The sequence below is a fragment of the Neoarius graeffei genome, chromosome 21, assembly GCF_027579695.1.
Source record: "Neoarius graeffei isolate fNeoGra1 chromosome 21, fNeoGra1.pri, whole genome shotgun sequence".
Taxonomy (NCBI): Eukaryota; Metazoa; Chordata; class Actinopteri; order Siluriformes; family Ariidae; genus Neoarius; species Neoarius graeffei.
Genome location: NC_083589.1, coordinates 55,391,995 through 55,416,479, shown reverse-complemented (window position 1 = coordinate 55,416,479; position 24,485 = coordinate 55,391,995). Strand labels below are relative to the sequence as shown.

Below are 24,485 nucleotides of genomic sequence, written 5' to 3'. Positions count from 1 at the left end.
GACACACACACACACTATTCTACCTTCTGGCATGCTTTTGGGATTTGGGAAGAAACCAAAGAACTCAAAGGAACAAACCGTAACCCAAGTACAAGATCAAACTAGAACCGTAGAGTTGCCCTGATAGCTGGACCACAAGCATTGAATAGTGCACTTACTTTAATAATTAAATATACAACATTATTAGAAGACAGATAGACATTTGTTGACATGTCAAGAATCCATTGATAAGCTGCATCATGACAGTCTATAGCCAGTTTGTATAAAGTAACCAATCTAAATAAAGTGCTATCTTTTGTTCTTTAAATGGAACAACTTGGTTATAGTTCAATGTTTTAGCATCTGAGCAGGATTAAATCCCTGATATACAACCCCAATTCCAAAAAAGTTGGGACACTATGTAAAACATAAATAACAAGATCGACTGTGAGCTACTGCTCACTTACATATCCCCCTATATCAGACTGCAAGCGATCGAAGGAATAGGACACTTATTATGAATGTTGACTTCAACAAATAATGAACCCTGAAACGAGTAAGTAAAGAGCAGTGTCTCTCCCCAGGGATTTCACATAGCATCCTGCTAAACTGTCATTTTGAAATAGCATTTTGCTTCTTGAAATACAACCCCGATTCCAAAAAAGTTGGGACAAAGTACAAATTGTAAATAAAAACGGAATGCAATAATTTACAAATCTCAAAAACTGATATTGTATTCACAATAGAACATAGACAACATATCAAATGTCAAAAGTGAGACATTTTGAAGTTTTATGCCAAATATTGGCTCATTTGAAATTTCATGACAGCAACACATCTCAAAAAAGTTGGGACGGGCAATAAGAGGCTGGAAAAGTTAAAGGTACAAAAAAGGAACAGCTGGAGGACCAAATTGCAACTCATTAGGTCAATTGGCAATAGGTCATTAACATGACTGGGTATAAAAAGAGCATCTTGGAGTGGTAGCGGCTCTCAGAAGTAAAGATGGGAAGAGGATCACCAATCCCCCTAATTCTGCGCCGACAAATAGTGGAGCAATATCAGAAAGGAGTTCGACAGTGTAAAATTGCAAAGAGTTTGAACATATCATCTACAGTGCATAATATCATCAAAAGATTCAGAGAATCTGGAAGAATCTCTGTGCGTAAGGGTCAAGGCCGGAAAACCATACTGGGTGCCCGTGATCTTCGGGCCCTTAGACGGCACTGCATCACATACAGGCATGCTTCTGTATTGGAAATCACAAAATGGGCTCAGGAATATTTTTAGAGAACATTATCTGTGAACACAATTCACCGTGCCATCCGCCGTTGCCAGCTAAAACTCTATAGTTCAAAGAAGAAGCCGTATCTAAACATGATCCAGAAGCGCAGACGTCTTCTCTGGGCCAAGGCTCATTTAAAATGGACTGTGGCAAAGTGGAAAACTGTTCTGTGGTCAGACGAATCAAAATTTGAAGTTCTTTATGGAAATCAGGGACGCCGTGTCATTCGGACTAAAGAGGAGAAGGACGACCCAAGTTGTTATCAGCGCTCAGTTCAGAAGCCTGCATCTCTGATGGTATGGGGTTGCATTAGTGCGTGTGGCATGGGCAGCTTACACATCTGGAAAGACACCATCAATGCTGAAAGGTATATCCAGGTTCTAGAGCAACATATGCTCCCATCCAGATGATGTCTCTTTCAGGGAAGACCTTGCATTTTCCAACATGACAATGCCAAACCACATCCTGCATCAATTACAGCATCATGGCTGCGTAGAAGAAGGGTCCGGGTACTGAACTGGCCAGCCTGCAGTCCAGATCTTTCACCCATAGAAAACATTTGGTGCATCATAAAACGGAAGATACGACAAAAAAGACCTAAGACAGTTGAGCAACTAGAATCCTACATTAGACAAGAATGGGTGAACATTCCTATCCCTAAACTTGAGCAACTTGTCTCCTCAGTCCCCAGACGTTTACAGACTGTTGTAAAGAGAAAAGGGGATGTCTCACAGTGGGAAACATGGCCTTGTCCCAACTTTTTTGAGATGTGTTGTTGTCATGAAATTTAAAATCACCTAATTTTTCTCTTTAAATGATACATTTTCTCAGTTTAAACCTTTGATATGTCATCTATGTTCTATTCTGAATAAAATATGGAATTTTGAAACTTCCACATCATTGCATTCCGTTTTTATTTACAATTTGTACTTTGTCCCAACTTTTTTGGAATCGGGGTTGTAGCATCAAAATCCACCCTATATGTTTCGTAAATACATTCAGTCGGTAAGCAGGAAGTCAGTGTGCGACAGACCTGAAAATGGTATACACGGTATAGAATCTCAAGCTGAAACTCGGTACCAAATATCAAGCAGTTGTGATTTGTAGTTGCTGAGAAAAATGTTATGAAAATTTTGTAAATCCACCATTACATTGACATTGGATGCCTGTGATCTTCAGATCCTCAGGTGACACTGCATTAAAAGCAGACACGTGTCTGTAGTGGAAATGTTTCGTAAATACATTCAGTCGGTAAACAGGAAGTCGATGTGTGACAGACCTGAAAACGGCATACACAGTATAGAACCCCAGGCTGAAGTTTGGTACCAAGTACCAAGTGGCTATGATTTGCGGTTGCTGAGAAAAAGGGGGTTTCGGATGGACAGAGATACGGATGGATGGACAGACAGAACTAAAAAACCAGTATACCTCCCCTCCTTCAGAGCGGGGGTATAAAAAACAGGATGTGAAGATTTGCAACTCATGGAAACCCTATATTTAATTGAAAACAGTACAAAGATAACATGGCCCTGTGATGACCTGGCGACTTGTCCAGGGTGTACCCCGCCTTTCGCCCATAGTCAGCTGGGATAGGCTCCAGCTTGCCTGCGACCCTGTAGAACAGGATAAAGTGGCTAGAGATAGTGAGATGAGATGAGACAAAGACAACATATCAAATGTTTAAACTGAGAAATATTTGTTTTTTGAAAAAATATGCTCATTTTGAATTTGATGTCAGCAACACGTTTCAGAAAAGTTGGGACAGGGGCAACAAAAGACTGAAAAAGTTGTGTGATGTTTAAAAAAAACTAATTTGGTTAATTGGCAACAGATCAGTAACATGACTGGGTATAAAAAGAGCATCCCAGAGAAGCAGAGTCTCTCAGAAGTAAAGATGGGGCGGGGTTCACCGCTCTGTGAAAGATTGCGTGGACAAACAGTGCAACAATTTAAGAATAACGTTCTTCAATGTAAAACTGCAAAGAATTTGGAGATCACATCACCTATGGTCCATAATATCATGAAAAGATTCAGAGAATCTGGAGAAATCTCTGTATGCAAGAGACAAGGCTGAAAACTGACACTGGATGCCTGTGATCTTCAGGCCCTCAGGAGACACTGCATTAAAAGCAAATACATGTCTGTAGTGGAAATCACTGTATGGGCTCAGGAACACTTCAGAAAACCATCGTCTGTGAAAACAGTTAATTACTGCAGCCACAAATGCAAGTTAAAACCAGATATAAACAATATCCAGAAACACCGCCACCTTCTCTGGGCCCGAGCTCTTTTATGATGGACTGAGGCGAGGTGGAAAATTGTCCCAAGGTCTGATGAATCAAAAGTAGAAATTCTTTTTAGAAATCATGGACACCACGTCCTCCAGGCTAAAGAGGAGAGGGACCATCCGGCTTGTTATCAGTGCACAGTTCAAAAGCCAGCATCTGTGATGGTATGAGGGGGCATTAGTGCACATGACATGGGTAGCTTGTACATCTGGAAAGGCATCATTAATGCTGAATGATATACACACGTTTCAAAGCAATATGCTGTCATCCAGACTAAATCTTTTTCAGCGAAGGCCTTCCATCTTTCAGCAATACAATGCCAAACCACATTCTGTACATATTAAAACTGCATGGCTCTGTAGTAAAAGAGTCCAGGTGCTAAACTGGCCTGCCTGCAGTCTAGGCCTGTCTCCTATTTAAAACTTTTGGCACAATTTGAAGCGCAAAATACAACAACGGAAACTGTATATCAGCTAAGAATGGGAAAACATTTCACTTTCAAAACTACAGCAACTGGTCTCCTCAGTTCCTAAACGTTTACAGAGTGTTGTTAAAAGTAGAGGTGATGCAACACAGTGGTAAACATGCCCCTGTCCCAACTTTTCTGAAACGTGTTGCTGACATCAAATTTGAAATGAGCATATATTTTTCAAAAAACAATCAAATTTCTCAGTTTCAATATTAGATATGTTGTCATTGTGCTATTTGCAATGAAATATAGGGTTTCGATGATTTGCAAATTACTGCATTCTGTTTTTATTTACAGTTTACACAGTGTCCCAACTTTTTTGGAATTGGGGTTGTACTATAAACAGTAAAAATGAACAGAATTTTTAAGATTGAACCCAGTCCATTTGGTAAAAGTGGCACCTGCTCATAGATAATAATTGAATAGATTTGAAAACCACAGAACTCGAAATGTCAAGCCTGAGTAAGATAGTGAATATGACACAGGGGCTAAAACAGCGATCTGACCAGTTAATTATTACATGTTTGATTTTTTATATTTGCTCTGGTTAAAAGGTGCCTCCCATTTCTTATTCATACAAACTGTATTACTGAAACGTGGACAAAAGGTTTTGAATGATGTTTTATCTGGGCAGTCAATTTAACAGGAGTAGGAACCACTTTTTAAACCTTATAGTGAGATCAAGAAGGTCAAAGTATGTCTTACCTACGTCTGAGGTTTTATGGATCTTGATGATCTCAGCCAGGTCAAAGTTCCCTGCGATGATGGCCACCTAGAGATGGTTTTTTTTTTCAAATTATGTAATGATAGATCACAATCTTAAAATCATGCTATCATGTGTGAACTTATTTGAATTCTTCAGATCTGACAGATTCAGGCAAACAACAGTTTCAAAAGTAAAATTCCTCAAGGCAGGCTACCTGGAATGCTGTCTGGTTGTTGTAGTTCTTGATGTCTTTATTCGCTCCTCGAAATAGCAACACTCGGGCACAGCCATCCTGTACAGACGGGAAACGAGTGGGACGGAATAGAGGTGAAGGACAGAAGGGTACACTGGTGTAGGGTCAAGGATAAAAACATATACACAGCTTTAAAGCAGGGGTTCTCATACTTTGATTGATTGATTGATTGATTGATTGATTGATTGATTGATTGATTGATTGAACAAAATTTATTTGAATAATTTGATATATTAGGCACCTGTTTTCCACCCACAGGAACAGTTCCACATTGTGTTAAAACAATTTCTTTCATACAACAGCGCCAGACAAAAACTGACATCACTGATTGATTTATTTGTTTGTAAGTGATTGAACCAGTGGCGATCCTAGAGTGATTTACTCCCCGGGCGAAACCCCCTGCTGGCGCCCCCCCCCAGCCCGTCTTTTTTTTTTTCGGGGTTTTTTTTTGGGGGACCTTTTTTTTTGGGACCGTTTTTTTTTTTTCGCGCCCACGCTTGTGCCCCCCCCCCCCCCCCCCACCCACGTTGGGCTCTGTATTAGCCAACAGAATGTTAACAGCTTTACATGGTCGTTTAAACATTTCTCGTCGTGTTTTGTACGTCGCGGACACGGCCCGTTATAAATTTGCTGTTACCAGAATGGCAATGATCAAGTCGTAATGTATTACTTAAGACTCTGTGTAATGTCATAGTAGTGTAGTACTATGGTAGTAAATTCTTTTTGATGACTAGTACAACGTTCCGCTGGCGGGATTGTGCATATTATGGGGCTACGACAAGTTAGGCACACACACACACTGATGACGTCACCTGCGCAACTTTGGTATCGAGGGCTACCGCATGACGTCACCGCGCCGCGAGATTTTGTTAAGCGCCATATAGAGATCTTGCAGTCACGTGACCGGAAAGTACACAACCGCCATCTTGTCGGTCAAAAACACTGCTGAATACTGCTGCACTCGTGTACAGAATGGATCAATTTCAACCGACGGACTACACGGCTCATTTTTCTAATGAACAGATAACTAGATATATGTCTAAAATAAACGATCTACAGATTAGTGACCCTTATGGCTTACCGGACGGAGTTTTCACGACCGGATTTTGAACTGCCAGCGGAATACCCGGACGTGTATGATTACCTCATCAACTTTCACTCGCTGTTCAGTGGTGAAGCACTGCGTGCTTATAAATCTCTGGACAGTTATCTTTACAGAAATTCAGGATTTGTCAGCGACTCAGATGTGGCATCTTGTAAACAAGAATCTTCATTGGATGGGTAAGTCACTTAAGTATTGAGTATAGCACTGACCAGCCGATTATAGAATAGAATAAGGTAATTCCAGCTGTAATTCCAAATCGTCTGTCTTTTTTACATGGATCTGGCGTTGGAGAGGTAGAGGCTTAGCAGTGGAGATTTGAGTGGCTGTTTTCTGAGCTTAGTCAACAGGCTGGCTCTGCAGCCTCGCTTTTGCTTCCGCTCCCGGCGCCGCCTCCTTCGCTTTGCCTCCGATAACAATCCACGGAGACCCCGCTGGTCTCGCTATCTCATCCGGAATGTTGTGCATGCGATGGAAATCGCTACAAACCATCATTTTCTGCTGGAAACCAATGTCCAGTAAGTCCATACGGTTGTAATGGATATTGAAGTCCGGTACAGACGAACAACACGCAAAAATACACACAAAAAACATAAAAAACGTGCACAGGTAGGGAGAGCTTGTAGCCGCAGCCGTTGTAGTAGAATTGTAGTAGGGTTTCCAGAAGAAAAGGTAGAAGTAGAAGTAGAAGGCGGAAATATGGCGTTTGACCGACAAGATGGCGTCTGTCACAATGTGGATCGGCTGTGACGTCACATGCAAGTGCTCCATTGATACATTTTTACAAACAACCAATAAACAGCCAATAGGGAGGTTGCAACGTTCAGGCTCTCCTTTGCTCAGAGACACTTAGTAATGCACTTATTCTCTGTCTCCTGGCAGAAAGCTCCTTGGTTTGCTTGTGTCTCAATCACAGCTGGTATTCTGTAGAAAGACTTCTTTTCACCTTTCCCATCAGCTTTGTTGGAACACCCTAACACAGCACAAAAGTTTACCATTGTAGGTTTATGATGAATCAAGTGCCTCGTGGGTTTAAATTCCGCGCGCTGCCGTTATTTCCCCCGATCACGAGTTTGTTGGTCTTCCAATATGGCGCAGGGTTTGTTTACTTCTGGTTTCTGGTGACGTCAGTGAAAAGGGTCTATTGGGCTTCCCCATCCAAAATGTTCACACACACACACACACACACACACCCGCCCATCTTGTTTTTTTTTTTTCGGGTTTTTTTTTGGGGGGGACCTTTTATTTGGGGGGGGGGGACCGTTTTTTTTTTTCCGCTCCCGCGCTCGTGCCGCCGCCGCCCCCGCCCCCCCCCCCCCCCCCCCCCCCGCGATGCTGCCCCGGGCAGCTGCCCGGTCGGCCCGCCCCCAGGACCACCCCGGATTGAACTTTACATTAAACCTGTATGTGACTATGTAACTAATCAGGCTTATAATTAGAACGATTTATACCACAGTGCTGTGGAATTCTCAAATCCCATTGGTCAGAAGGTGTTGATTCATTTTCTGTAACGTTCTAATATGTTATTATTTCTATAGTAACAACTAACACAGGGACTTTTTTATATTGGACACATCACATAAATTATATATTCTATGGACCTGAGTATTTTACTGGGAAATACATCACTCTTATTTTTCATACGAGCTCCATCTGGGACATGAAGAACCAAAACCAGGACATAAATCTCTATATGTCACTCGTGAGGAAATTGATGAATTGTTTTGATAAATTTGGGGACTTTTTGTTTGTGAATGTGTCAATATAATAAAAAGAAAATCACACATTAGCTTGAAGATATGAAGTTTATCTTTTCGTGTTGAAAATATTTTCACTCGTTTGCGTCGCTCATTCGTGAATATGTTCACCACTTGAAGATAAACTTCATATTTTTGTGCCACAATGTAATATCCTCTCTACTTATTTGCATGTTAAATTTGTGTAATTTTTGACATGGGTTTCTGTGAGGAGGCGTTTATTTCGCATTTTTTGGAAGGAGTCCCCAGTGTCAGTGCTTTAGGACAGTCACATGTAAAGCTGTAATTTTATGTTTTCCAACACAGGAAGGTCTTCAGGACAAAAAACTTTGTTTTTTGTGGATTCTCTGTAACATAAGAAGCTGTTTTGGGTTTTTTTCCCCCGTCTTATTAAATTAATTAAATCATTAAATGAAATTATAAAAAGTATGATGTCATCCTTGGTCTGTCATAAACAAAAAAACCCTGTAATCATTAGCAAATTGCTATAATACTAGAGGAATAAACAATGCTCTGTTACAGGCAAAGAAACAACTTCAGGATGGTAAAAGTATCTCAGATAAGCGTCCGGCTGCATCACACCATCACACCCGTCACTGGTCATTTTCCTAAAGCACTGTGTCCTGTAGTTTATTCTTTATATAATGATGATAACAATGTTCAGAGTAAATGATGGTGAGCTTCACGGGGATTGCCAGGTCCATTATATTCCAGCACAAATTGACTGCTTCTAATATCCACAGGCTGGGATTGGACATTTTGCCTATATTAGATTAATTAATTACATCAATGTTTTTCAAAGCAGATAGTTATACTAGAAATATAATGTATGCATGCACAATAATATACAGGCAAAACAAACCTCGTCTGGTAGCACTTATTTTATACCTATATGTTGATAATGGGGGCAGCATGGTGGTGTAGTGGTTAGCACTGTTGCCTCACAGCAAGGAGGTCCTGGGTTGGAGCCCAGCGGCCGGAGTGGAGTTTGCATGTTCTCCCCATGTCCACGTGGGTTTCCTCCGGGTGCTCCGGTTTCCCCCACAGTCCAAAGACATGCAGGTTAGGTTAACTGGTGACTCTAAATTGAGCGTAGGTGTGAATGTGAGTGTGAATGGTTGTCTGTGTCTATGTGTCAGCCCTGTGATGACCTGGCGACTTGTCCAGGGTGTACCCCGCCTTTCGCCCGTAGTCAGCTGGGATAGGCTCCAGCTTGCCTGCAACTCTGTAGAACAGGATAAAGCGGCTACAGATAATGGATGGATGGATGGATGGATGGATGGATGTTGATAATGGTAATATTTCTCAATCATCAGCTGTCAGGTTATAGTCCTATGAAAATCCATGACCCTGAGTTTGACATTTCAAAGTCATTTGAGATCAAAGGTCATGGCAGCAACTGAAAGCCCATATGGGACTTCTTATATGTTGATAATGGCAAACATCTGGCTGTCATGGAAAATTTTAAAGTTATATCCCTTTGAAAACCCATGACTTTCAGTTTGACCTTTCAAGCTCACTCAAGGTCAAAGATCATGGTGCCAAATGAAAGGCCATATGGGAGTTCCTATATGCTCATAACACTAAACATTTGTCTATCGGCAACCATTTTTGAGTTATAATAGAAAATATGTTATTTTGACCAACAGGTTGACCTTTCTGGTGACCTTAACCTTCACCTTGACCCAATCACCCCCAAAATTTAATCAGGTAATCTACGGACCATTGCCCGCTTACCCTGAAGATTTGAAGTCAATCAGTGTAACTGTCTAGACGCTAGATTGTTAACAGACAGACACACACACACAAACAAACAAATAAACAAATCGCCCTGATTACAATACCTCTCCCCGCTTACTCTGTCGCAGGCGAGGTAATAATGTATTAATAGGCGAACTGTGCTGTGTATCAACAGAAATAACATGTTTTAACTGTAGTAAATGCATGTAAACTATTGTTACTACACTATCTTTGCAGTATCAGTTTAAAAAAATATTATTTATTCTTTTCTGTATTCTTTGTTTTATTTATATATATATATATATATATATATATATATATATATATATATATATATATATATATATATATGAAGAGTTTGGTTCCAAAACACAATAAACACCAAATTTGCAAAATTGAAACTCCCGCCACCAAACCATCAGCAATTTTCATATCTTACTCGTACCATATTCAGTTTTTGCCAAAACACAATATCTGCCATTGATTTACACACTGCATTATGGCCTTTAATTCCAAAACACAAGCACCGTCACCAATTTTTCTCAAAACCAGACATATCTATTTGGCCAATCAGAGGCCGCCATTGGTGTGAAGTCTTCTAAGATGGCTGCGCTCATGAAGTAGGAAATCGCTTCGTCACTTCTCGCATTTATTGGACAAATTTCATGCTGAATTATGAATAATTTCGATAAAATAATCTAAAAAAAAATCTATAAAATAAAACAATCTGTCGTGAAAGAACACGGTTAAATGCACTTTAAATAGAAAGGGATGTGTAGCATTTTGGGAAAAATGCCATGGTGTGGATATATAGCGACTTGACAAAAAAATAACTACTTGGTTCAGTTAAAAGCTGTTAATTAGTTCTGGATTTCATTTTAGAAGTTTATTCTCATTAAGGAGTTCTCATCTCATTATCTCTAGCCGCTTTATCCTGTTCTACAGGGTCGCAGGCAAGCTGGAGCCTATCCCAGCTGACTACGGGCGAAAGGCGGGGTACACCCTGGACAAGTCGCCAGGTCATCACAGGGCTGACACATAGACACAGACAACCATTCACACTCACATTCACACCTACGCTCAATTTAGAGTCACCAGTTAACCTAACCTGCATGTCTTTGGACTGTGGGGGAAACCGGAGCACCCGGAGGAAACCCACGCGGACACGGGGAGAACATGCAAACTCCGCACAGAAAGGCCCTCGCCGGCCACGGGGCTCGAACCCGGACTTTCTTACTGTGAGGCGACAGCGCTAACCACTACACCACCATGCTGCCTCATTAAGGAGTTAGTCAATAAATTTTAAAACAGGATACAGTGGTTTTCTTTTATCACTTCCCGTAATCAGAAAAAGTGATTTTTCTCGAAACAATGGAATTGGATATATAGCGTTTTAGAACCAAACTCTTCATATATACTTCTTGGTGACAGAACTGTGTATGAATTCTTGCATGGTTTACGACAACTTCATTTATAAATGATTGTAATGTTTAAATATTACAATATATCCATCAACGTTAGAAATTATTTTAAATTTTAATACAGGGTTTGAGGCGTTCAGACTTAAAGTTTTGTTTTCGGAAGAATTTTGAAAAGTCATTATCTTTGTTTTATTCCACAAACCTGGCAACCCAGATCTTCACCACTATAACATCATAAAATCACGAACCATCTCGATATACTGTACATCAGGGACTCTGGGTGATCCTTGGATCCCACTTTGAGAACTTAACATCAGGATATAGTAGTGTGTGTGTGTGTGTGTGTGTGTGTGTGTGTGCTGTATTTATAGGGTATGTGTTTGTACCTGGTTGTAGAGAGCACACAGGTGCAGCGCTGTGTTTCCTGAGGCATTCTGCGCACTCATCTCAGCTCCGTAGAACAACAGGTGCTCGAGGTGCTGCACGTTTCCGTGTCGACAAGCCTGCGGATCAACACCACCCCGTGCTTTAGTCCCCCAAATTCTGCAGGTACAGTGAAGAACGTATAGTGTGTGTATATATAGTAGTGTGCAAAAGTCTTAGGCACATGTAAAGAAATGCTGTCGACCAAAAATGGCTTAAAAAATAATGAAATGAAATGATCCAACATTAAAAAAAACACTATAAACAGTAATCAGTAAGCCATAATAAATGAAACAAAGTCAATATTTGGTATGAGACGACCCTTTGGTTTAAAAAAAAAAAAAAAGTAGTCTGAGGTACAAATGCAGTTTTATAAGGAAATGAGCTGTAGGTTTTACTGAGCATCTTACAGAACCAGCCACAGGACACAATCTGGACACTTTGACTGTCACACTCGCTTCTTCATTTTGCACGAAAACCCAGTAGCCTTCATTATGTTTTCTTTTTTTTAATCTGTAAAGTGCTCTCTTATGGAATATGCTGCTCAGATACAAACTTTTTTTTCCGTAACATTTAATTTTGTGCTGGAAAACCCCCTGAATGTTTCATCTCATCTCATTATCTCTAGCCGCTTTATCCTTCTACAGGGTCGCAGGCGAGCTGGAGCCTATCCCAGCTGACTATGGGCGAAAGGCGGGGTACACCCTGGACAAGTCGCCAGGTCATCACAGGGCTGACACATAGACACAGACAACCATTCACACTCACATTCACACCTACGGTCAATTTAGAGTCACCAGTTAACCTAACCTGCATGTCTTTGGGGGAAACTGTGGGGGAAACCGGAGCACCCGGAGGAAACCCACGCGGACACGGGGAGAACATGCAAACTCCGCACAGAAAGGCCCTCGCCGGCCACGGGGCTCGAACCCGGACCTTCTTGCTGTGAGGCGACAGCGCTAACCACTACACCACCGTGCCGCCCTCCCCTGAATGTTTGGGACTCTAAAATGTTTTTGTAATGTTTTGACTCGATAATGTAGAGGTCATAAAATAGAAATCTATAACAACAAAGTTTGTATGGAAAAAAAAAACATAGGGAGTCTAAGACTTTTGCACAATACTGTATGTGTGTCTCTGTGTGTGTGTGTGTGTGTGTGTGTGTGTGTGTGTGTGTGTGTGTGTGTGTGTGTGTGTGAGACAGAGAGAGAGAGAGCTACCTGGTGGATCTCCTGCCAGCCGTTCTCATCACTGTAGCCGAGCTGAGCGTGATCATACAGTAGCAGTTCACAGCAGTACGGGTCGCCCCCCACCATAGCGCTGTGGTACAGAGGAGTGAGCCCACGGCTGTCTTTATAGTCCGGAGACGCACCCAGATCCAACAGGGTCTGCAGAGTTAGAGGAAGAAAAAGATTCAACAAAGAGCTCTGTTTTCATTCAGACACAACCGTAAATTAGCGCTGTAACACCTGTGTATGGGTAATTTGGCCGGGCGTAATTTTTTTAGTCCATTTTTTGTGGCTATGAATGAGTCTATGCTGAAGTGGGTGGAGAAACACAACAGGAGATGAATGAACGCACAAAAGCACAAAAAAGACTTTTGTTGTTCTATCAGCCAGCTAGTTATTTCTACCACTAAAATATTGACGTGAAACCTTTCCATATATCATTATGAAACTGATTGAGCTGAGCCACCGGAGGAATACGCTCAGTTCTCAAAAGACCAGAGTTGATCTGATTAGATATCACACCATCACGCCTCTTACTATTATACTATTATACAGTATTATTCCTAACTTTAACACTTTTTTCAGTGATACTACTCTTCACTTTATGGTGCAGAGAAATGATACTTAAGTGTAGATATAGTCAGTAGAGAAAATGCGTTAAGGTAAAAGTGGACGTATCCATCCAAAAATGCACTCAACTGAAAGTTAATATGTAATCGAGTATTACAAAGTAAAAGGAAATGTTTTTAACTGACAAAATGAACTATACCACACACACACACACACACACACAAAAAAAAAAAAAAAAAACCCTCATTCAATCTCTTTTCTGGTCATATGCAAGACTAACACTATGTAGTTTGTATATAGTGGTGCTTGAAAGTTTGTGAACCCTTTAGAATTTTCTATACTTCTGCATAAATATGACCTAAAACATCATCAGATTTTCACACAAGTCCTATAAAAGTAGATAAACAGAACCCAGTTAAACAAATGAGACAAAAATATTATACTCTGTCATTTATTTATTGAGGAAAATGATCCAATATTACATATCTGTGAGTGGCAAAAGTATGTGAACCTTTGCTTTCAGTATCTGGTGTGACCCCCTTGTGCAGCAATAACTGCAACTAAACGTTTGCGGTAACTGTTGATCAGTCCTGCACACCGGCTTGGAGGAATTTTAGCCCGTTCCTCCGTACAGAACAGCTTCAACTTTGGGATGTTGGTGGGTTTCCTCACATGAACTGCTCGCTTCAGGTCCTTCCACAACATTTCGATTGGATTAAGGTCAGGACTTTGACTTGGCCATTCCAGAACATTAACTTTATTCTTCTTTAACCATTCTTTGGTAGAACGACTTGTGTGCTTAGGGTCATTGTCTTGCTGCATGACCCACCTTCTTTTGAGATTCAGTTCATGGAATTAGAATTCCATGGTATAATTCAGAATTCATTGTTCCATCAATGATGGCAAGCCGTCCTGGCCCAGATGCAGCAAAACAGGCCCAAACCATGATACTACCACCACCATGTTTCACAGATGGGATAAGGTTCTTATGCTGGAATGCAGTGTTTTCCTTTCTCCAAACATAATGCTTCTCATTTAAACCAAAAAAGTTTTATTTTGGTCTCGTCCATCCACAAAGCATTTTTCCAATAGCCTTCTGGCTTGTCCCCATGATCTTTAGCAAACTGCAGACGAGCAGCAATGTTCTTTTTGGACAGCAGTTGCTTTCTCCTTGCAACCCTGCCATGCACACCTTTGTTGTTCAGTGTTCTCCTGATGATGAACTCATGAACATTAACATTAGCCAATATGAGAGAGGCCTTCAGTTGCTTAGAAGTTACCCTAAGGTCCTTTGTGACTTCGCCGACTATTACACGCCTTGCTCTTGGAGTGACCTTTGTTGGTCGACCACTCCTGAGGAGGGTAACAATGGTCTTGAATTTCCTCCATTTGTACACAATCTGTCTGACTGTGGATTGGTGGAGTCCAAACTCTTTAGAGATGGTTTTGTAACCTTTATCAACCTGATGAGCATCAACAACACTTTTTCTGAGGTCCTTTGTTCGTGCCATGATACACGTCCACAAACGTGTTGTGAAGATCAGACTTTGATAGATCCCTGTTCTTTAAATAAAACAGGGTGCCCACTCACACCTGATTGTCATCCGATTGATCGAAAACACCTGACTCTAATTTCACCTTCAAATTAACTGCTAATCCTAGATATTCGCATACTTTTGTCACTCACAGATATGTAATATTGGATCATTTTCCTCAATAAATAAATGACCAAGTATAATATTTTTGTCTCATTTGTTTAACTGGGTTCTCTTTATCTACTTTTAGGACTTGTGTGAAAATCTGATGATGTTTTAGGTCATATTTATGCAGAAATATAGAAAATTTTAAAGGGTTCACAAACTTTCAAGCACCACTGTATTTTTTAAAAAGCAAATAAAAAAATAAGCACTGGATAAAAATCCGTCTATCTTATGGAAATAAAGATACAAATTTCATTATCTGGTGGTCAGGTGTTTGAGATACATTGCCTTGCACTTACGATAGGGTTCCCTGTGGTGGTACACATTCGTCATTCGTCGTACGTACAGATGTCATATGGTTAAGCTGTCAAAAATCAGGTTGATGCATTACCATATTCTCTTAAGTATGGAGCTCTGCTGCACATGCAAGGAGCTCCGCTATCATTATCCATTATCCGTAACTGTTTATCCTGTGCAGGGTCGCGGGCAAGCTGGAGCCTATCCCAGCTGACTATGGGCGAGAGGAGGGGTACACCCTGGACAAGTCATCACAGAGCTGACACATAGAGTCAAACAACCATTCACATTCACACCTACGGTCAATTTAGAGTCACCAATTAACCTAACCTGCATGTCTTTGGACTGTGGGAGGAAACCAGAGCACCCGGAGGAAACCCCTGCAGACACGGGAAGAACATGCAAACTCTGCACAGAAAGGCCCCCTCGTCAGCCACCAGGCTTGAACCCAGAACCTTCTTGCTGTGAGGCAACAGTGCTAACCACTACACCATCGTGCCGCCCCAATATTTACCATTAGCTAGAATTTGACTTGTTGCGTAGCCAATTTATGCTTGTTACCGGAATCTATGCTAATCTAACCTGATACTGTATTAGCAAAGAAAACAGGCTGACTTAGTTAAATACAGCCAGTTAATGTTAGCAAATTAGCTAAATTTACCCTGAATGAGTTTTTCAAATTAGATGGAACTCATGCCTTCTAGGGAGTCAAAGGAGACGCCTCGTTTTATACGAGTATTTGCTTATTCCATCATATGGAAACATTTTACTGCAGTAAGCCCAGGACCGCTCATCCTCAAGTTCAACACTGCAGTCTGGTGGTTTATCCATATTCAGACACACACAGATCGCTACACTGTTAGAAATAGGGGTACATTAGGAGTCCATTTCTGTACCCCATGGTACAATCTACATGAATTTACCCCTTAGGGCTTATTATTGGACCTCAAGGTAACTGTGTGTACCTTTTTAGGACCAAAGAGGTACATATATGCTCCCAAGCAGTATCTAAATGGTACAAATAAGTACCTTAGAGGGTCCTGATCCAGTCACAAGCCGTTGTACCCCTAAAAGTACAATAATGGACTTTATTTTCTGAGAGTGTCTAATGCTAACTCCATTGTGTAGCATGATATCACTGGCGTGATTTTTAATGTTTTTTCACTGATGAACTTGATTTCTGTATTTTAAACTAAAGTCTAAATAAAACGCATGGGGTCCCTTTCGACTGTACTGGCTGCGTGAGAGAAGAAGAAGAGCTCTATAACAATTATTTTTGAAGGTCTGAATAAAAATGCAAGGATGAAAAAGTATGTTTTTAACAAGAATTGAATTATGTACAGTAAAAGTACAAGTCTTCAGCTATGCTAAAATTATACCTACCTGTAGTAATGAACTACAGTTACTGAAGTATTTTCCAACCCTGGCACTGAAAGTCAGCAAAAATGATTACCATAATAGTCTTTTGTCCTATTTTTGTGTTGGCATTTTGATAAAGAAAATAGTACATAAAAAAGATGAAATTCTTTTGTATTCTTTCTTTTATAGGATTTTACATGGGATTTTTATTTTCAGCTAATTGTAGCTAAACAGCACTTTGTTAATCCCTCACAAATTCAGAAAATCTCTGCAGTCTGTTCGTATAGTTAAAAAAAAAAGCTTTAAGCTCTTTTATCTATCGAATAAAAACTATTTATGTGGAAATATTTCCAGCAAAGTTCCCCTCCACGTATTTATATTCCTCATGTTTAGGAGACATCCGGCTCAAAAGACTTCAATAAAACACAGAACAGGTAAACGCACATTCACACAGATGGTGCTTGCTGCAGATGGGTTTTGGACTGTGTGTGTGTGTGTGTGTGTGTGTGTACAACTCACAGTTAGAGCTACGTGGTTGTGCGTCTGTACAGCTTTGTGAAGTGCGGTGATGCCGTCTCTGGTTCTGAAGTCCAGGTGAGCTCCTCCACTCCTCAGAACTTTAATCAGCTCAGCACTCGATTCCAGCTGTGCTGCCAGGGTCAGGGGCGACTCTGGAACACACACACACACACACACACACACACACAGCAATTTGTCTCTTCATTAGAAATAACACTTTTAGAAAGGAGGGTTTATCAAGGGTTCTTCTTTCTCTTTAGCATTCTTAAAAGAAAGAGCCAAAGACTTGGGTACCAAATGGTTCATAGTTCTAGATTTAAAAAAAAAAAATCTAAAAGGGAAACCTGTTGTTGTTGTTGGGTTCTACACAGCATTCCCGAAGAGGAACAGCCAAAGATGAGGATATTGAATGAAACAGGGTTCTTTGGATGGTTAATAATTCAATATTAATAAAATATAAATATATTAATATTAAAGGGAAATCCATTGTTGTTGGGTTCTACACAGAACCTTCAGTGAAAGAACTAAAGATCCCATAAGAATCTTCAATAGATTTTTTTTTTTTTGATGGTTCACAGTTTTAAATACCATCAAAAAAAAAGCAGGCCAAAGGTGTTTAGGTGACAGGCCAGACCAAGAGCAGTTCACCAAAACCCTTATGGAGAAACCATCAAGGACCGTGACGTCGCCCGGTATGGCGCAGCCGGGGCCCCACCCTGGAGCCAGGCCTGGGGTTGGGGCTCGTATGCAAGCGCTTGGTGGCCGGGCCTTTGCCCATGGAGCCCGGCCGGGCTCAGCCCGAAGAGGTGACGTGGGCCCGACCTCCTGTGGGTTCACCACCCACAGAGGTAGCAGTAGGGGACTGGTGCAGTGTGGATTGGGTGGCAGTCGAAGGCAGGGGCCTCGATGACCTGATCCCCGGACACAGCGGCTAGCTGTTGGGACATGGAATGTCACTTCGCTGGGGGGGAAAGAGCCTGAGCTTGTGCGGGAGGTTGAGAGGTACCGGCTAGAGATAGTCGGGCTCACCTCCATGCACAGCTTGGGCTCTGGAACCCAGCTCCTCGAGAGGAGCTGGACTCTCCACTTCTCTGGAGTCGCCCATGGTGAGCGGCGGCGGGCTGGTGTGGGCTTGCTTATAGCTCCCCAGCTCAGCTGCCATGTGTTGGAGTTTACCCCCGTGAACAAGAGGGTTGCCTCTCTGCGCCTTCAGATTGGGGAGAGGGCTCTTGCTGTTGTTTGTGCCTACGGGCCGAATAGCAGTATAGAGTATCCGGCCTTCTTGGAGTCCCTGGGAGAGGTACTGAGGGGTGCTCAGACTGGGGACTCCATTATGTTACTGGGGGACTTCAATGCTCACGTGGGCGACGACAGTGACACCTGGAGGGGCGTGGTTGGGAGGAACGGCCTCCCCGATCTGAACCCGAGTGGTGTTTTGTTATTGGACTTCTGTGCTAGTCACGGTTTGTCCATAACGAACACCATGTTCGAGCATAGGGGTGTCCATAAGTGCACGTGGCACCAGGACACCTTAGGTTGGAGGTCGATGATAGACTTTGTTGTCGTTTCATCTGATCTCCGGCCCTATGTCTTGGACACTCAGGTGAAGAGAGGGGCTGAGCTGTCAACTGATCACCACCTGGTGGTGAGTTGGATCCGCTGGCGGAGGAGGAAGCTGGACAGACCTGGCAGGCCCAAACATATGGTGAGGGTCTGCTGGGAACGTCTGGCCGAGCACTCTGTTGGGGAGGTCTTTAACTCCCACCTCCGGGAGAGCTTTTCCCAGCTTCCGAGGGAGGCGGGGGACATTGAGTCTGAGTGGACCATGTTCTCTACCTCCATTGTGGACACAGCTGTTCAGAGCTGTGGCCGCAAGGTCTCCGGTGCCTGTTGTGGCGGCAATCCCCGAACCCGGTGGTGGACACCGGAAGTAAGGGATGCCGTCAAGCTGAAGAAGGAGTCCTATCGGGCCATGTTGACCTCCGGGACCCCTGAGGCAGCTGACGGGTATCGGCAGGCCAGGCGTGCTGCAGCTCGGGCAGTTGCGGAGGCAAAAACTCGGAACTGGGAGGAGTTCAGGGAGGCCATGGAGAAGGACTATCGGTCGGCCTCGAAGAAATTCTGGCAAACCGTCCGGTGCCTCAGGAGGGGGAAGCAGTACTCTGGCAACACTGTTTACAGTGCGGGTGGGGAGCTGTTGACCTCGACTGGGGACATTGTCGGGCAGTGGAAGGAATACTTTGAGGATCTCCTCAATCCCACCGTCATGTCTTCCATTGAGGAGACTGAGGCTGATGACTCAGAGGTGGACTCGTCCATTACGCAAGCTGAAGTCACTGAGGTGGTTTGCAAGCTCCTCGGTGGCAAGGCACCGGGGGTGGATGAGATCCGCCCTGAGTATCTCAAGTCTCTGGATGTTGTGGGACTGTCTTGGTTGACACGCCTCTGCAACATCGCATGGTGGTCAGGGACAGTGCCTCTGGAGTGGCAGACTGGGGTGGTGGTCCCTCTTTTTAAGAAAGGGGACTGGAGAGTATGCTCCAATTATAGGGGAATCACACTTCTCAGCCTCCCGGGGAAAGTTTACTCTAGGGTACTGGAGAGGAGAATTCAACCAATAGTCGAACCTCGGCTCCAGGAGGAACAATGCGGTTTTCGTCCTGGTCGAGGAACACTGGACCAGCTCTATACCCTTCATAGGGTGCTCGAGGGTTCATGGGAGTTTGCCCAACCAGTCCACATGTGCTTTGTGGATCTGGAGAAGGCATTCGACCGTGTCCCCCATGGTATTCTGTGGGGGGTGCTTTGGGAGTATGGGGTTCGGGGCTCTTTGCTAAGGGCTGTCCGGTCCCTGTACGAACGGAGCAGGAGTCTGGTTCGCATTGCCGGCAGTAAGTCAGACCTGTTCCCAGTGCATGTTGGACTCCGGCAGGGCTGCCCTTTGTCACCGGTTCTGTTCATAATTTTTATGGACAGAATTTCTAGGCGCAGCTAGGGGCTGGAAGGAATCCTGTTTGGGAACCACAGGATTTCATCTCAGCTTTTTGCGGATGATGTTGTCCTGTTGGCTTCTTCAAACCAGGACCTCCAGCATGCACTGGGGCGGTTTGCAGTTGAGTGTGAAGCGGCTGGGATGAGAATCAGCACCTCCAAGTCCGAGGCCATGGTTCTCGACCGGAAAAGGGTGGCTTGCCCTCTCCAGGTTGGTGGAAAAGTCCTGCCTCAAGTGGAGGAGTTTAAGTATCTCGGGATCTTGTTCACGAGTGAGGGAAGGATGGAGCTTGAGATCGACAGGCGGATCGGTGCAGCCTCCGCAGTGATGCGGTCGCTTTACCGGTCCGTTGTGGTGAAGAAGGAGCTGAGCCAAAAGGCGAAGCTCTCAATTTACCAGTCGATCTATGTTCCGACTCTCACCTATGGTCATGAGCTTTGGGTAATGACTGAAAGAACAAGATCGCGGATACAAGCGGCCGAAATGAGTTTCCTTCGCAGGGTGGCTGGGCGCTCCCTTAGAGATAGGGTGAGAAGCACAGTCACTCGGGAGGAGCTCGGAGTAGAGCCGCTGCTCCTCCACATCGAGAGGAACCAGCTGAGGTGGCTCGGGCATCTTTTTCGGATGCCTCCTGGACGCCTCCCTGGGGAGGTGTTCCAGGCATGTCCCCCCGGGAGGAGGCCCCGGGGAAGACCCAGGACACGCTGGAGGGACTATGTCTCTCGGCTGGCCTGGGAACGCCTCGGTGTTCTTCCCGAGGAGCTGACCGAGGTGTCTGGGGAGAGGGAAGTTTGGGCTTCCATGCTTAGACTGCTGCCTCCGCGACCCGGTCCCGGATAAAGCGGAAGGAGACGAGACGAGACAGTTTTAAATATAAGTAAATTATGATAACTAAAAAAAAATCAGAATAATTAAAAAGGAAATACCGTTTATTGGTCTCTACATAGAACTTTTAAGCATTTTTATTTTTAAGTGAAAGAGCCAAAAAACCCTTTAGGATCTTAAAGCTGCTGACTGCAAAGTCATCTGAAATTTTCAATTTTTTAAATTTTTTCGTGCATGACATTTTCCTATGTCTCGCAAGAACAATATCATGTGGACGAGATGTGATCATTTTGATGTCCTGAGGGTCACTTTTCTCCATTTTGGGACCATTTTCCTCCCTCTTGAGGTAAACTGTATGGCCCTACGGAAACAGGAAACAGCTGAATGCGAGGAGCTTGAACTAATCAGCATAACTATGGAACTGCGGCACACCAATATGGCAACGCACGGAAAACATCGTGACTCTGCATCGACCTCGGAGAGTTTTGAGTCGCAGGGATGTAATCTGTGGTTGACATTCGCGAAAAGATCCGTGAAACAAAAGATGAACATACTGTATCTTTTCTCTGTTCCTGCTTTTGTGTTCTTGTTTCTTTCTGTGTAAGATCAAAACATTCGGTTTATAACTCCATACTCGCTACCGTGGAGTCGAGACCATGCATTCTAAGGCTAAGATAGCTAAGCACTAGCTAGAATGATTTGGTTATCTGTCCAGAAAAATGACACGCTATCTAACCTTGCTGTATCTTGCAGTTGCACTCACAAGGCAGGCTTTCCTTTTCTTTTCCGCTGGCTTTTAGCTGGAGGGAGAGCCGAGTCCGCCATGTTTGCCCACGCCGACTTGTTTTGGTTAAAAGTAGGTCAAACACGCCCCACAGTGGTCACATGATATTGTTGCTCACTTGCTTTGGCAATCTCCGGAATTGTAAAATGCGGGACACATTTTATCTCGGCAAAACGTTTACACACAGGATACACGGTGTGTGTGTGTGTGTGCAGCAGCGAAACATCTCGAAATTCCAACAGCAATAGAAATAGAACATTTTTGCCCAGAATTCAACTTTGCAGTCAGAACTTTTAAATGAAACTTATGAGGGTTTTTTTTTTTTTTTTTGGGGGGGGGGAGGGTTCGTAGTTTGAGATTTAAAAAAAAAATCTACAAGGGAGACCTGTTCTTGTTGTATTCAACCTAAAACCTAAGAGTTCCTAAGAGAAAGGGTCAAGTAACCATTTAGGGTCCTAAATAAACTGGGTTATTTGGGCAATTAACAGTTCTACTTAAAAAAAAATCTAAAAGGAAACTGTTGTTATAGTTCCTGAGAGAAATAGCTATAAAAATACTCAATATGATCTTAAATAGAACTGGGTTCTTTGGGTGGTTAACAGTTTAAGATCTAAAAAACATCATTTGTTGTTGGATTTGAAGTCAAAGAACCCTTAAATGGAAGCAAAATGGAGTTTAAAAAGACAATAACAAAACAAACTGGTCCAATCTGGCTAACCATGTGACAAAAATGAACTTTAAAAAAAATCTCGTCCTCACCTCCAGTCTCTACATCATGGAAGTTGGGATCTAGCCCTTTCTCCAGGAACCTGCACACTTTCTCCACACTTCTCTGCTGAATATACTCCATAAACTTCTTCAGATTGGCCTTAAAGGGAACCACACTGTGAGAACTAACACCATGACCATTAACAATACTGATATACAGTATATCTGACATAAATACTTTTCCTTTCACACTGGTGTGTTTCTTGAACATCGAACATGGCAGTAAGATAATGAATATAAAGTTCTAGATCTTGCATACAGGACTGCTGTGTTTATATTAGTAATATGAGTTAGTAATAGTTATGACACTCCAGTGGCACTCTAGTACTCTAATATTCAACATTCAACTGTTAAATTGTGTGTGAACTTGATTTATTTTAATTACAAACAGTAAAATCAACTATAAAATTAAATGGAGTATCGTTTTCCTCTTTAAGCCATGTATTGATGGAGTGTGAAAAATGCCTTTTTTAAATGTAGCCAGGCCTGGAAAACATCTTTTTGCTTCCAAACAGATGTATTTTCAGCTATTAAAATCATTTTCAGTGAGTTTCATTGTTTACAGAAGACAAAAGCCGAGAAAACTTGTGCATATTAATGTGGATTAGGTCTGAACGACAGCTTATTGTTTATGAATACATCGTAATACAAAAAAAAATTATTAAAAAAAATAATAATCCTGAACCACTGAACGTAGCCCATGTTTACATTAGACCGTATCAGCGGATCATCAGATTAAAGTTTTTAAAACGATTAGTGTGCACACAGCAACACCAATACACGATTTGCGTGCACATAGCAATGCCAATACACGGATACGCTCGGCTCCGCAGGCATCCTGCGCTCCAAATCACTCCGCCCTGAACAGCGAGTGCCCTCTGGAGGGTGCGCACTCCGGCCCTGCGCAGCTCACACAGCGCGCGAGTGAAGTGCACAAGCCACGATTCGGGACTGAGCCGCTGTGTGTGTGATCCCAGCGCACATCACTTACTACTTGCAAGTGGAAGGATGGCAAGCCTAAAGACAATCATAACTACACAATGGGCAGTGGCGGCACGGTGGTGTAGTGGTTAGCGCTGTCGCCTCACAGCAAGAAGGTCCTGGGTTCGAGCCCCGAGGCCGGCGAGGGCCTTTCTGTGCGGAGTTTGCATGTTCTCCCCGTGTCCGCGTGGGTTTCCTCCGGGTGCTCCGGTTTCCCCCACAGTCCAAAGACATGCAGGTTAGGTTAACTGGTGACTCTAAATTGACCGTAGGTGTGAATGTGAGTGTGAATGGTTGTCTGTGTCTATGTGTCAGCCCTGTGATGACCTGGCGACTTGTCCAGGGTGTACCCCGCCTTTCGCCCGTAGTCAGCTGGGATAGGCTCCAGCTCGCCTGCGACCCTGTAGAAGGATAAAGCGGCTAGAGATAATGAGATGAGATGAGACAATGGGCAGTATTTGCATCAGTATTTGCAGTATTTTCATACTTTTATACTCTTTAATGAAAGGTGATACAAGGCGGAAGTCCGCGCCGTTTTTCAGCAGTTGCGTCACATGACCAACGCCAGCGAATCAGGAAGGTGGATGTCACAGTGACGTTGTCCAATGAGACGCCAGCTAGAGCTCAGCACAGCGTATCCGCGTATTCTGAATGTTTACACAGCACCGGAGCTGACACGATCTGGATTGAATACGTGGACGCTGGCGGATTCCCGTTTCCCGGCGGTTTAATGTAAACGGACAGTGCATCCGCGAAGAAAACGAGACAGATACGGTCTAATGTAAACGTAGCCTTATAGCCTCTCTGTCAAGTGCGTTACCTTTGTGTGAAGTTTGGCTAATTGCTTGTCGTCCACATGGCTCTGAGTGTAAACACGTCTCTTATAGCGAAACTGGAAACACACACACAAACAAAATCAGACCCCAATAGTCACAAAAGCAGAAGGACATTTAAAAAAAAACAAAACAGGCTTTCCATTCCATTTGCAGGGATTGGTGTACTGTTGTGTGACTTTCTCCAAAAGGATGTTGACATTTG

General features: G+C 43.0%; 1 protein-coding gene across 8 annotated transcripts in view; it reads right to left on the bottom strand.

The window, feature by feature from the left end:
- The window catches only part of shank3b (SH3 and multiple ankyrin repeat domains 3b), a 96,933-nt gene that overhangs the window by 32,441 nt on the left and 40,007 nt on the right, over positions 1 to 24,485 (bottom strand). For 7 of the 8 annotated variants that reach the window (XM_060903372.1, XM_060903370.1, XM_060903374.1 and 4 more), the window contains exons 4-10: positions 24,268 to 24,339; positions 22,458 to 22,566; positions 17,098 to 17,249; positions 12,644 to 12,811; positions 11,387 to 11,503; positions 4,942 to 5,019; positions 4,727 to 4,793 (exon numbers count right to left, since the gene is read on the bottom strand). In XM_060903372.1, the coding sequence (XP_060759355.1) occupies positions 4,727 to 4,793; positions 4,942 to 5,019; positions 11,387 to 11,503; positions 12,644 to 12,811; positions 17,098 to 17,249; positions 22,458 to 22,566; positions 24,268 to 24,339 (763 nt within the window). Of the gene's footprint in view, positions 1 to 4,726; positions 4,794 to 4,941; positions 5,020 to 11,386; positions 11,544 to 12,643; positions 12,812 to 17,097; positions 17,250 to 22,457; positions 22,567 to 24,267; positions 24,340 to 24,485 lie in introns of those variants that run through there. The other variant, XM_060903377.1, reaches the window with a different exon arrangement.